The sequence below is a fragment of the Pseudorca crassidens genome, chromosome 4, assembly GCF_039906515.1.
Source record: "Pseudorca crassidens isolate mPseCra1 chromosome 4, mPseCra1.hap1, whole genome shotgun sequence".
Lineage (NCBI taxonomy): Eukaryota > Metazoa > Chordata > Mammalia > Artiodactyla > Delphinidae > Pseudorca > Pseudorca crassidens.
Window position 1 is genome coordinate 85,384,843 of NC_090299.1, and position 14,571 is coordinate 85,399,413.

The 14,571-nt window shown below is 36.6% G+C and overlaps 1 protein-coding gene across 3 annotated transcripts in view; it reads right to left on the reverse strand.

Moving 5' to 3' along the window:
* The window catches only part of UBA6 (ubiquitin like modifier activating enzyme 6), an 80,097-nt gene that overhangs the window by 53,221 nt on the left and 12,305 nt on the right, over positions 1 to 14,571 (reverse strand). For 2 of the 3 annotated variants that reach the window (XM_067736176.1, XM_067736177.1), the window contains exons 3-6: positions 9,244 to 9,338; positions 8,680 to 8,708; positions 4,531 to 4,625; positions 3,893 to 4,004 (exon numbers count right to left, since the gene is read on the reverse strand). In XM_067736176.1, coding sequence (XP_067592277.1) covers positions 3,893 to 4,004; positions 4,531 to 4,625; positions 8,680 to 8,708; positions 9,244 to 9,338 — 331 coding nt within the window. The remainder of the gene's footprint in view (positions 1 to 3,892; positions 4,005 to 4,530; positions 4,626 to 8,679; positions 8,709 to 9,243; positions 9,339 to 14,571) is intronic. The other variant, XM_067736178.1, reaches the window with a different exon arrangement.

Below are 14,571 nucleotides of genomic sequence, written 5' to 3' on the forward strand. Positions count from 1 at the left end.
CTTTTTCATGTTAGGGAAGTTTTCAACTATAGTCTTCAAATATTTTCTCAGACCCTTTCTTTTTCTCTTCTTCTTCTGGGACCCCTATAATTCAAATGTTGGTGTGTTTAATGTTGTCCCAGAGGTCTCTGAGACTGTCCTCAATTCTTTTCACTCATTTTTCTTTATTTTGCTCCCTGGCAGTTATTTTCACCATTTTATCTTCCAGCTCACTTATCTGTTCTTCTGCCTCAGTTATTCTGCTATTGATTCCTTCTAGAGTATTTTTAATTTCAGTAATTGTGTTGTTCATCACTGTTTGTTTGCTCTTTAGTTTTTCTAGACCCTTGTTAAATGTTTCTTGTATTTTCACCATTCTGTTTCTGAGATTTTGGATCATCTTTACTATCATTACTCTGAATTCTTTTTCAGGTAGGTTGCCTATTTTGTCTTCATTTAGTTAGTATTGTAGGTTTTTACCATGCTCCTTCATCTGTAACACATTTTTTTGTCATTTTTTTTTTTTTTTTTTTGTTGGGTGGGGTTGTATTCCTGTCTTACTGGTTGTTTGGCCTGAGGCGTTCCAACACTGGAGTTTGCAGGCAGTTGGATAGAGCAGGGTCTTGGTGCTGAGATTAGAACCTCCGGGAGGCCTCACTCCGATTAATATACCCTGGGGTTTGAGGTTCTCTGTTAGTCCAGTGGTTTGGACTCAGAGCTCGCACCACAGGAGCTCGGGCCCAACCTCTGAAATAGGAACCAAGATCCTGCAAGCTGCAGGGCGTGGCAAAAAAAAAAAAAAAGGAAAGAAAAAAAAGAAAGATTAAAAAGCAGTACAATATCAAAGAATAAAAAACAAAATAAATTTAGAAAGATAAAAAATATATTAGGAAAAATAAAAATATAATTGAAACAACTGCCAGAAGGTAAAATAAAACCATAACAGAAAAAGAAAGGGGCGGGGCAGGGGAACAAGCCAAAAGAAGAGAACAATAACAAGTATAAAGAATAAAATAAAATTAGAAAAATAAAAGATTAGGAAAAATAAAATATAAATGAATGAACAACAGTGAATCAACAAGGTAGAATAGAACTTCAATCTAAAAGAGGAAAAAGGAAGAGAGGAAAAAAATGAAGAAAAAAAATAGCCGTGGCTATGGGGTCGGAGTTTAGGCAGGGATGGAACTTAGGCAGGCGTGGGGTTAGGGTGGGGCGGGACCTAGGCTGGTGCGGGGGGTGACGTTTGAGCATGGGGCCGGGCCTAGGCTCAGGACCCACACAGCTGGAAAAGGCCTTGGGGGCGGGGCTTAGGCAGGGTGACGTTCAAGCGTGGGGCGGGGCCTTTGCTTAGGACCCAGTCTGTGGGGCTTCCTCCCGTCCTCATATATGTCCGTGGTCCACCACAGGTGCTTGGTAGGTGCCCTAGTTGTGCAGAGACACGAATTCTGCATCCTCCTAGTCCACCATCTTGATTCCACCCTCTGCCGAGTACCTTCTTGCTTCAGTTTCTGATATATCCATTTCCCCGGGCCATCGGGCAGGCTGGCTCCTGACTGGTGCGCACACTCGCGCTGGTGGTCACGAAGACCGGAATTCTGCACCTGGAGAAACTTTTCGGCCAGCCGGGCAGCCACAGGGAGGTGGACAGGGGCAGTACTATGTTTTATGTTAAGTTCTCAGCTTGCGAAATTTTAGAATACAACGGATTATAAAGTTTACTCCAAACTTATGTGAGGGCAGGCCTATTGTTATGAACTCCCAGAGAAGGCCTATTGTTATGAACTCCCAGAGAAGATTTTTTTTTTTATTCAGAGCTCAAAAGAAAACAGACAAGCTTCTTGTTCTGATGGGCAAAGATTGTTCTCCTACACCCTTTCGTTAAGGGTGTAGCTTTCTGAGGTTCCAGAGAGTTACAAAAGGTGGTATGTCTCAATTACACTTTTCCATCACATATAGACAAATATTTATCGTTTTTGTGTGACCATTAATTCACAAGAAATGTGGTTACTGATACAGGCAAACCCTGTCCCTGAAAATGACCACAGCCAACAGTTAACTGGTCTTCTGTTAGCTACCTATTCATTTTTGGTCTCTGAGCACCTCCCTTACATATTCTGACCTCATGTAATCATTGAAAAGGAAGTCTATTAAGCAATTCTATTGTAGACAGTCTATGAAGCATCTCTGTAGCAGGATGGATTTCAAGCTATCCAGTCAAGAATGGAAGTCTACACTGATTTTTAAGTGGGTGTGATATTATGATTATAGTAAGAAATATATATTTTGGTCTTCATCCAAGGTTCCTGCCACATAGCTCCTACCACACTTGTAATTTCCTATATAAGAGCTATAGGTGCATCTTTTGTTATAATATTTAGTTTTGTCCTATTTCCTGAAATAGCTTCAGAGTGATAAAGATGAAGTGAATGTCTTGTTATTCATAACAAGCCCTTTCAGCCACACCTGAGTTTATGTTAATGAGGGGCTTTTGGAAAGCCCCTAAGGATGGGGGCTGGTTGTTAGAGGAACCAACCTTAGGATGTGAGGTTCAGAACTTTCAGCCCTATCTCCCAGACCTCTGGGGCTGGAGACTGACTTAATCACCAACGGCCAATGTGTTACTCATTCATGCTTACATAATGAAGCCTCCACAAAAATCCCTGAACCAGGAGCTTAAGAGAGCTTCCAAGTTTGTGAACATGGCATACCTGGAGAGGGCATGGGAGCTTGGCAACCCTTTCCCTATACCTTGACCTATGAATCTCTTCTATCTGGCAGTTCTTGAGTTATAGCCTTTTACAAAAAACTGGTGATCTAGTAAGTAAACTCTTTTCCTGAGTCTGTGCGCTGCTCTGGCAAATTAATTGAACCTGAGGAAGGGGATGTGGAAACCTCTGATTTATAGCCAGTCCTCAGAAGCACAGGTAACAACCTGGACTTGAAATTGGAGTCATAAAGGGGTTGGAGGGTGTGGGTTCTTGTGGGACTGAGCCCTTAACCTGTGGAATCTAACACTATTTCTCCAGGCAGACAGTATCAGAACTGGATTAAACTGTAGGACACCAAGCTAGGTGTCCAGAGAGTTGGAGAATTGTTTGATGGTGTTGGGGGGAAAACCCACATGCATATAGTCACACAAGTGCCAGAAGTATTGAGATCTTAAAGAAACACAGGAGTGCTTTTCCCTAGACGATGGATAACATCATAATTTAATCACAGGGAAAATCAGGGTCAATCTAGTCACTTTTAGAACTTTCAAGGTGCTGAGAAATTTTGTTTTTATTTGTTACCTGACTTACACTGAATTGTTGGTCCACATTATTTACTTCCTTGTTCCTGGGTTATACATTACTCTCTGCCCATGGCCTTAGGAAGAGTATAGTGTGCTTTCCTGCTCCTTCACTTTGGGTTTGTCCATGTGACCTGCTTTGGCCAACAGACTATTAATGGAAGCAACACAAACAGAGGCTTAAAATGTGTTTGAATGGTTACACTCACTCCTTTGCATTTCTGCTATTGCTATGAGACCATGTCTTAGGTAGCCTCTTGGTCCCAGAAGAGAGGTACACGGACCAGAACCCAGATTGTGGAGTTCAAGTTTAGCCTAGAACAGCAGAACTCAAACTGACATGCAGATGCATGAGAAAGAAATACATGTTGCTATAAACCACTAAATTTGGGTAGTTTTTCATGTACATTACTGTGAAAATAGCTGACCAATATATTTACTTTGTGAGTGGTTACTAGGCCCTTTCCCTAAAACGAAGCACTTGAAATGTATTAGTCTAAGTCTTTTTACCTGAAATTTTTTGAGCTGCTCAACAGACTAGGTTAAATTAGTTATACTATATTAATACATAATGATTTGCCTTGGAGTCTGTCAATAACATCTAATATAAAATGGAGTACCAACCTGGTATTTATGTAAGAAGGAAAGATTGGTAGTTTCATTTAAAGGAATAGAAGATGATGTGACATGAACATATGGATTTAATTCTGCAATACGTTGAAGTACAGCTTCAGCCCTAAAACAAGAAAAGAAAAAGAAAAAAGACTTTTACTACTCTTTTGTTCAATAAATATACTCAATCTTTCAAACTTGGACACTTTGATGACATCAGAAGAACGTGAATGTTACAAAGTTTCATGGGAATTTAAACTGGAGAGGAATAAAAGAAGTTAAAACTTATTTTTACTATACAATCTTGAGATGTAGCACACTGTCATATTCCATAGTAAGTCACATAATCTCAAAGTGTACCCTTATAGGTCAATGCTCCTTAAGGCTCTTAATGATTCAGTAATAATAAAGACCTACTTAAACAATCTTAAATAAATGCATTTCTAGGTAGCAATGTGAATGTATTAAATTTTTGACAAATATAAATAATTAAATGTCAACACTTACTTATCTACAGTAGAGTGAATTTATGGTTATGAGTTAAACAACTATGATTGAACTGGTGTTCTGGATACAGAAAATATTCTAAGTAACTACAACAGTAAGAAAAAAAAATCCTATGATAATACATCAAAATATCTTATCTTCACCTGTTTCTCATACTAACAACATCATCTTCACAGAGAAAGAAGTTGGTTCCTAGATCCCATGCTTGGCATTCTTCTGTATCATGAATTGTAAGTGCCTTCAAAAAAGAGAAAACTATCTGTTAAAGTCAGGAGTAAGACAAGGATGCTCACTATTTCCAATACTATTTACACTGACTTGGAAGAATTATCTAATTAGACAATAGAAAGTAATTAAAGTCCTAGTAATTGGAAAGGTTATAAAGTTAGATCCATTCACAGATGATATGACTATATACATCTGGAAACCCAAAAAAGTTCATGGAAAAACTACTTTATTTTTTTTTATAACGCAAAATAATTTTTTAATGCTGGTATATGATTTTTTTGGTAGAGATTACTGTTACATTAACTTGAATATAGCTTCATTATTCAACTGTCAACTGTGAAGTGAGATAAGACAAATGTTAAAAGCAGTGTTTTGATTACTTAACACAGTAAAATTGTAATTCCAAGTTACAGAGACGTTCATGTAACGATAGTTGTATACTGATGACAATAAGAATAATACTTTCCACTTATGACATTTATCAATAACAATTCTCAATTAATTAAGTAAAAAATAATTAATATGATGGTAATATTGTAATTCCAAATAGATATACTATATGCTTGCTGTAGGTGTGTGTATATGTACTTTATTTTTCAGATAGTACTGAACCCTAGTTGACTTTAAAAAAATGAATAAATTAGGCATATTACCATGCACTTACATCACCAGGGTGCCTTTATGCTATGTGAAAAACTACTTTAAAAAACAGTAAGAGAATTTAAGTTTAGAAAAGTAGCACATTATACAGATCAACATATATACAAAGATTTTAAAAATTCACATAAACTAACATTTCCAAACGGTCATGTTCTAAGTAAGAAAGAAAACTGACTAACTGGAAAATATATTTTTAACTTATATTTCAAGCCACAAATCTTATAGAAAAAGGGGCAAGGTACATGAACACAGAGTATACTGAAAAAGAAATACATAGGGCCCTTTAAAATATTGAAGCATGTTCAACCTTGCTCAAGAATGAAACACCTTTTCTCATTCATCAGAATGGCATAAATCCAAATTGGTGAGAGTGAAGTAAATCAGGCATTCTCATACATTACTGGTGGGAATATGAAGTAGCACAAAACCTCAAAGGAAAAAAAATTGGCATTCTTTAGCAAAATGACAAGTACATTTCTCCTTTGACACAGCAATCCCACTTTTAAGAATCTATCACAAAGACACACTGGAAATAATACAAAAATACATATGTACAAGACTCTTAGCTGCAGCACTATGTGTAATAGCAACAGACTGAAAATAATCAAAATGTCCACCAATGAGGAACTGGGTATAATTACGTATGATACATCAACACAACATATATTCATGCAGCTATGAAAAAAATAAGTGAAAAAATATATTTATCACTATGGAGTAATACCAGGATATGCTGGTATGTGATAAAAAGCAAGGTAGAAGTATGGCACTTTACCTAAGAAAGGCAGGTGGGGATAAATATGTACATACACACATACAGATTTGCATGTCTATATGTATATATTTGCTTATATTTAAAAACAGATTAAAAAAAGAAGGCAATCTAATAAGGGAAGGAGGAAATAGGGTAGAGAGATGCTAGACTTACCTGAATATACTTTGCTTTATAAATTTGACTTTGAATTATATGTCTCATATAATAATAAAACTAAATCAAATTAAAAAAGCAATCCCTAAAAATCCAAAGTAAAATGAATAAATGGACAAAACTATCTATTTGAATTTGTTGCATAATTACACAAAGGAATTATTTAAAGTGACTTAAGAAAGCAGTTAATTTGTCTGCCAAATCCAGATGGGACACTAAGGATAAAACAATTTATCTTAAACTGTTTTCAATAATCATATTGTTATTAATAATGCTGGAACTGTTATTCCAAAACTATGTCATAGATATAACAGGATATAATATAGGATAAAGCAAATAAGTAATCAGGTTCATGTCATTAAGACCCAAAACCTTATAGTAAGAGAAGAGAGACAAATATAAAATCTAAGAAGTAAATAAGTAAGTACCCTGTAATCCTAAACTTGAAACTCAGAAATTTCAGTGTTCATTCACAATGAATGTTCTAGCTCTGTCCACTGGTAAGACTTTACAGGCAGTGACAACCAAAGAATACTGGGGTAGTGTCAAAAGGACTCAAGGACTTCAAGAAGTACCCCCAAAGCAAAGATGAAACAATCTGAGCATCAATGACTCAAAACACATCAAATACGTTTAAATCCATCATGATATTCACACACACATACCACCCAAGTTTCACCTGTCACTGTTGAGGGATCAGAGAAAACCAGTGATTTTGAAAAGTAGTAAATAAAGGGGGAAAATCAAGTATTTATCTTGCCTTTTACACATGTACTAATTATATGTAGCGAAACCAAACAAGTGATGAATGGAAATTTTTCTAAAATATTATTCCCATTAATAAATGAAATAGAAATGACAGAAATAGAATATCACAGCCCCAATAAAATAATGATCTAGGCAGTGATCATTAATAGGTAGTAATAATCACAAAAAAAGATAACAGAATATTATTTCCTCCTGATGGGAGAACACAATATCACTTGTGAAGCAGTAGTGCCAAAAGAATCAAATCTGAATCTGATTCTCTGGATATAATGACCAGTTTATAAGAAATACAGAGATGGAGGTACACGTGAAAAATGACCTGATTTCTTTAAAAAGTAAACTGAAAGAAAGAAAAAGAATCAGGGAAGGGAAACCTATTGATTCAAAGAAACCAAGTCCAGTATATGGACTTTACTTGGATCCTGATTAGAACAAAACAAATTTAAGAAAAATTCTTTCTTTAGACGACTGGGAAAATATGGACTCTAACTAGATACTTGACGATTGTGGTAGGCAGGCTTCAAAGATAACCCAATGATTCCCACTTCCTGATATTCAGGCCTTTGTGCAATCCTGTCTCCTCCTAGTGACTTGCTTTTAAGGACTACAGCATAGGTGATGGAATGTCACTTCTGAGATTAGGTTACAAAAGACTGCGATTTATCTTGCTAGCACATTCCCTTTTTTTTTTTGCAGTATGCGGGCCTCTCACTGTTGTGGCCTCTCCCGTTGCGGAGCACAGGCTCCGGACACGCAGGCTCAGTGGCCATGGCTCATGGGCCCAGCCGCTCCGCGGCATGTGGGATCTTCCCGGACCGGGGCACGAACCCGTGTCCCCTGCATCGGCAGGCGGACTCTCAACCACTGCGCCACCAGGGAAGCCCCTCCCTTTCTTGTCTTTTGCTTGCTTACTCCGATGGAACAAGCTGCCATATTGTGAGCTGCCCTATGAAGAGGGCCACATGGCAAGGAACTGAGGGTGACCTCCGACTAATAGCCAGCAAGGGACTGAGGTGGGAAAGTTGAACGACACAACCTTGCCACTGAATCCTATCCATAACTACATGGGCAGGTTTGGGAAGCAGATCCTTTCCCTAGCCTCAAGATGACTGCAGGCCCTGCCAATATTGGTGACTGGAGCTTTGTGAAAGATCCTCAGAGGAGTCTGCTAAGTTGCACCTGATTCCTGCCCCAAAGAAACTGAGGTAAATGCTGTTGTTTAAGTTGCTAAGTTCTGTTTAAAGATCACAATGATCTTAAAAAACTGTTAACGTTTTTAGGTGTGGAAGTGATACTGTGGTTATGTTTTCAAAAGGCACCCTTATCTTTTAGAGGTTTATAGTAAAATATTTAAGAATGATATAATAGGATGTCTGAGATTGATATTAAAATAATTTGGCAGTTGGGGGCAGTGGGGAATGGGAAGAAGATACATGAAACAAATCTGTCTATGAGCTAATAACTGCAGGTGCATGATGGATACATGGGGTTTTGCTAACACTATTCTCTTTTTTTGGATAATTTTGAAATTTTCTGTAATAAAAAGCTTTTTAAAAGGAGGAAAATAGAGAATTATGACAATTTTGCTACTAAATGAAGAAGCAATAATTAGGCCAAAGTGTAACTAATATTACCACTACGGATGAGAGGAAAAAAAAAAGAGTTCGTAACAAACAAACAATTCTTCTTACCAAGGACATTTACTCACCTTAATCCCTGCAAGAACAAGATTCTTTGCTATAAAGGGGGAAGAAAAAAAAAAAGGAATAGCTTAATATTAGGAATTGTATATTAGATATGTCTTCATGGAGTTTGGTTAAATCTCTGAATAATTTTAACTTTTTACTACCTAAGAAATATAGGTTCCTTAGAAAACATGGATGAACAAAAAGAAAAAAAAATTTTCCATAATCAAACCACACTGAGACAATCATTCTTAAAATTTCAGTGTATGCTTCCAGACATGCTGTTATGAATGTGTGCATGTGTGCTCTACCATAATGAATTAATGGATACAGAGAAAGATCATTAATAACTATCAACATCACAAAAAGAGAAGCAGGAGAGTCATTACTGGTTCCTTGTGGAAGAATGTAACAGTATGAAATACTCTTGCCCCAGCTCCCCCCCCACCCAAAATCAAAACTGAACCTGATCAAGGTTTTGGATCTAATTTCCTTTATAGAAAATAATACAAGGGAAAGGAATTAAATTCTTTAAATTATGTTGCTCAAAAGCATCACATAAAATTATGAATAAAAACACTGCTTACCAATTTCCAAACCAAGACCACCCATACCACTTAAGAAAACATGGGACTTGGCCATCTTCTGCATTGCTGTGTCTCCAAGAACGTACCTCTGTCGACTACATGTAAAACACAATGAAAATTATTTTACCAAAATTGTATATCCTTTTAAAATCATTTGTGAACTAATAACCTGGCAGCTAGATCCTGCCCACAGACTTGTTTTGGATCACTTGCATAGTGCTTAAAAGTTCTGAATTAATGTCAAATATATGACATATTTTTAAAAATTAGAAGATTTGGCACCACAGTCCACATTCCCTCATGGCTATAGAGTTGAGTAGGAGTTGCCCTGTTCAGAGAGGGAGGACTATGTGATCTAGATTTGCCACAGTTCCCATCCTTCTCCTCTCATTTACTACCTCGGTGGCCACCACAGGCATCTGAGTTTGCCACTTCCACTTAAAGCCTTTCACTGTGAAAAGGATTTCTCAGGCAAAAATTTGGTTTCCTTCTTGGAGTTTAGATGACTTAAGTAGTTTTCAAACATTATTTTAAATATAAAAGCTGATAAATTATATAAAGGACCTTGTTAAGTCATCCATCCTAACAGTCACAAGGCAGTATCAGGATGAGAATTTCAAAAAATACACATTGGCAATTTTAAAAAGTTAGATATAGTAATAGTCAATAGTAACAGTTTATTTGAAAGAACATTCATTAACTTGATGCTATACTAGTTTTTGAAGATGGGGCATTCTAATGGCTTCTCACCAGAATTATTTTGAAAGATGAGTTCAGTATAAATAAATAATTCCAGAGCCCCTTGGGTTGCAAGTATTTCTTTTGGCTTTTTTTTTTTTTTTTTTCCCGGTACGCGGACCTCTCACTGTTGTGGCCTCTCCGTTGCGGAGCACAGGCTCCGGACGCGCAGGCTCAGCGGCCATGGCTCACGGGCCTAGCTGCTCCGTGGCATGTGGGATCTTCCCGGACCGGGGCACGAACCCGTGTCCCCTGCATCGGCAGGTGGACTCTCAACCACTGCGCCACCAGGGAAGCCCAAATATTTCTTTTGGAATTGACACACATGCACATTTACAGATGCTGGTTTAATGTATGTTTAATACATAGATGTTTATTTAATTTCCATATTTCATCTATTGATAGTCAAGATAAAAGCCTGAAAAAGGGTCTCTTGTTTAGTAAGAAGAAACTTTATAAACAAAGCTATCTTTACTATTTCCATCCTTACTCCCTACAATATATAATAAAAGCTAGACTTTTCTTCGTTTTTTTAAAATTTATTTTATTGAAGTATAGTTAACTTACAATGTTGTTAGTTTCTGCTATACAGCAAAGTGATTCAGTTATACATATATATATATATTCTTTTATTATATTCTTTTCTATCATGGCTTATTACAGGATATTGAATATAGTTCCCCGTGCTATACAGTAGGACCTTGTTGTTTAACCATTCTATATATATGTTTGTGTCTGCTAATCCGAAACTTCCAATCCATCCCTTCCCCACGGCAACCACAAGTCTGTTCTCTATTAGACTTTTCTTTTTAAATTGGTATTCACCATTTCTGCTTCAGAGATAAAATCGATTTATTTATTTATGAAATATTTATTGAACATCTACTATGGTATGTATGGAACAGTGTATTATATAGTCTTACAACCCTTATTTGTGTATTCCTAAACAATATATTTAAGTTTTGTCTGTTTTGGAACTTTATATAAACAGGATCATTTGAATACTTTTATGAGTTATTCATATCAACGTAGCTGTTGATTAATTTTCATTTCATGTTGTATTCTATTATACTGTACTATTCTATTGTGATAATTTACCATAATTTACCTATTCTACAGTTTTGGACAGTTACCAATAATGAGACTGAGTATTCTTATATATGTGTCATGGTACAAGTGTAGTAGTTTCTATAACACATATATCTAGGAGAGGAAATGCAGGGTTAACTATTAGATAACACCAAACTGTTTTCCAAAGTGGATGTACCAATTTACTCTCCTCCTGGCAGTGTATCAAAGCCCCCATAGTTTCAAATCCTTAATGTCCTGGAAAAAGTTAACATAGCAGACCTGATCTTTAGCCTGCTTATGGGAACTAGCCCTTGGCCACTGCCTGTGAACTTGGCTTTTGAAATGTTTCCTATGCTAATAATTCTACTTTTCTATTTTTCTTCCCTGAGTTTCCTGAAATAAAAACTCCTTAATTTTTAGGTTTTCTATTCTAAAATACACATGTAGAACTTTTTTTTTTTTTTTTGCGGTACGCGGGCGTCTCACTGCTGTGGCCTCTCCCGTTGCGGAGCACAGGCTCCGGACGCGCAGGCTCAGCGGCCATGGCTCACGGGCCCAGCCACTCCGTGGCATGTGGGATCCTCCCGGACCGGGGCACGAACCCGTGTCCCCTGCATCGGCAGGCGGACTCTCAACCACTGCGTCACCAGGGAAGCCCCACATGTAGAACTTTAACTGATCTTTAACAGCATCCCAAATTTTGATCCATAGTAGTTTAAATTACTATTCTCCAATTTTAATCATGATTCTTTTTTTGACTTATGGGTTCATCTGAAGTGTATTTTTAAATTTCTAATTTTATGAGGAATTTTACAATTACCTTTTGTGTTGACTTCTAGCTTAAATGTATTGTGAATAGACATCACTATCTACATAATTTTCACTCTTTAATATTTGAGAATTTCTTTGGTCTATTTTACAAATGTTCCATGGGTTCTTGAAAAGAATGTGTACTCTACAGTTGTTAGATACAACATTCCTTATATGTGCATTAGATTAATCTTAATAATCATGTTGATGAACTCTATACCTGTTCTGACTTTTTTGTTCGCTTGTTCTCTTGATTACTAAAAGCAACATTTAAAAAATGCCCCACGATTGTAAATTTGTCTATCCTCCTTATATATTAGTACCTGAACAGTGCTGACATGTAAGAATAACAGCTAAAACTCAGTGTTTATTACACACCATGCACTGTTTTAGTGTTTTATTTGTATTAACTCATTTAATCCTCACAAAAATTCTATAAGTTCTGTTGTTATTCCCATTTTTACAGAGAGGAAAACTTAATCATAGAGAAATTAAGCAATTTATAAATAGTGGAGGCAAGATTCAACCCAGGCAGTCTGGTCTTAGCATCCATATTCTTAACCACTGTACTACACTGCACATAGATTAAGAAAGTTAAATCATTCTACAAGGCTTTTACAGGAAGAAAAAAAATCAGTTCCTGACCTAACTCTTCCCTACCCTGATTCCCAAGTCCTAAGACCAACCACCCTCAGTTCTTTTAGTTATTTCTTCTAATATTTATCCCCTTCTTTCTCAATAACATGTCTGTACTTTTTCTTGATTTTTCAGTTTTACATATTACCTATTAACTTCCAACTAAGAAAGACAGAATGACTTTTCTGAATACAAATCTGGTCAAATCATTTTCCTGCTTTAAAAACTCCAGTGGTTTCCTATATCCCTTATGATAAAGTCTAGACTCTAATATTAGTCACAAAGCTGTTCATAATCTAGTCCCTGCTTGACTATCCAGTCTCATTTTTGTCACTCTACCAACAAACTCCATGTTCCAGGTGTACTAAAGGTTTTCAGTTCTCCAAATGTATTTTCTCTTTGGCTATTAGATGTTTTTCTGGAATATTCCTCTTCCCCACTATTTTATGCCTGAATAACTCCTACTTGTCCTCAGGTCTCAAATTATATATTATTTTCTCCCATGATACTTCCCCTGATACCCCTAAACTTTCTTAAAACAGTGTTAGATCATCTTCTGTGTACATCCATAACACCCTACATTCAATCTATTATAACAATTAACACAGTGCATTTTCACTATTTGTCTATTTTGCCTAGGAGATGTAGATTCCTTAAGTCAGGGCCTGCCTTATTTACTACTGTATCCCCATTGACTAACAGGGCCTGGAGCATAACAGACACACAAAACCAATTTGCTAAATTAATGAAAGAAATGAACTGGCACACAAGAACAACACTTTTATGCTCTACTAAGCAGAGGGCTTGAATTCTTTTTTCTACGTTCACAGTCACAAAAACTACATTAGAAAAATGTTTTTCATCTCACACTTGTCTTCATCAATTATTTTTAAGACTACTTAGGTAAATAATGAATAGCCATGACACAAACGTGGTTATAAATGACAAAGAACATCCAGACAAAAGAATAAAATTAAGATATATGAGCCAAGGTTTTCAAAGAATCACATAACCTCAGACAAATTCTCAACAGTTGATTAAATTACCTGCCTTTTCAGTGCTGGCCACCAAGGGTAAGGGTACTAAGTAAGTGCCTAGTTTGTGCTAGGCAATGGCAGGTACTCTGCAATTGACCCTTAAATCTTACCGGATGGGATTTAAAGAGCTGAGAGTGTAACTTCAAGCCCAGCATTGATACATTACAGCTGACTGTATTAAATAGACGTGCAACATATCAGTGAATGTACCCAGTAAAAAGGAAATTTCCAAGGCTAACTACTCTACTTTTAAAGAGCCCTATTTATTAAAGATTCTCCCTTTAATGAAGGTACAATATCTCCCTGTAGTTTTCACCACTAGTCCTAATTTTACCTCCTTGGGGCCATAGGGAACTTGTGTAATCCCTCTTCTATGTGACAGCCCTCCAAACATTTGAAGATGGTATTCAGGTTCCTCCAGGTTTCTCCAGGCTAAACATCTCCAGTTCCTTAAACAACTCCAAACATGGCATCATTTTGAGTCCCCCTCAACACTCTAATCACTATCTTCTGGATGTACTTCAATTATCTTCAGGCATTCATAAATTTATTAAAATATCTATTTCAAGGCAGGCACTGGCACTGTGTGGGGATCAAGATAGCAACAACCTCATGAGGTACTGTGAGGATTAAATTATTTAAAATAAAATATATAAAATACCTAGGAGGATGCCTGCGACATGTTATTGGGGGAGATAAATAATCAAATAATCCATTATTAAGTACTATATACAGAAGTACCAGAAACTAAGGGAACCTGAAATACAGAAGAGAAAGTGATTATCTCTATCAGTGGAGGTCATGGAAAGCTTCACAAATGAGGTTCCTCCAAGTTGAAATCTGAAGACTTAAGAGGAGTTAAATTAATCAAAGAAGGAAAAGCATTCTATGCTAGGAAAAAGAAAAGCATGAAAAAGAATGGCAGGTAAGAGATATATAGTATGTACCTAAGACTTCCACTTCTGGCCTTGGTTAAGTAACAGGGACCAGATTTATCCTCTTTCTGCCTTAAACAATTGAAAACTGGACAATATAA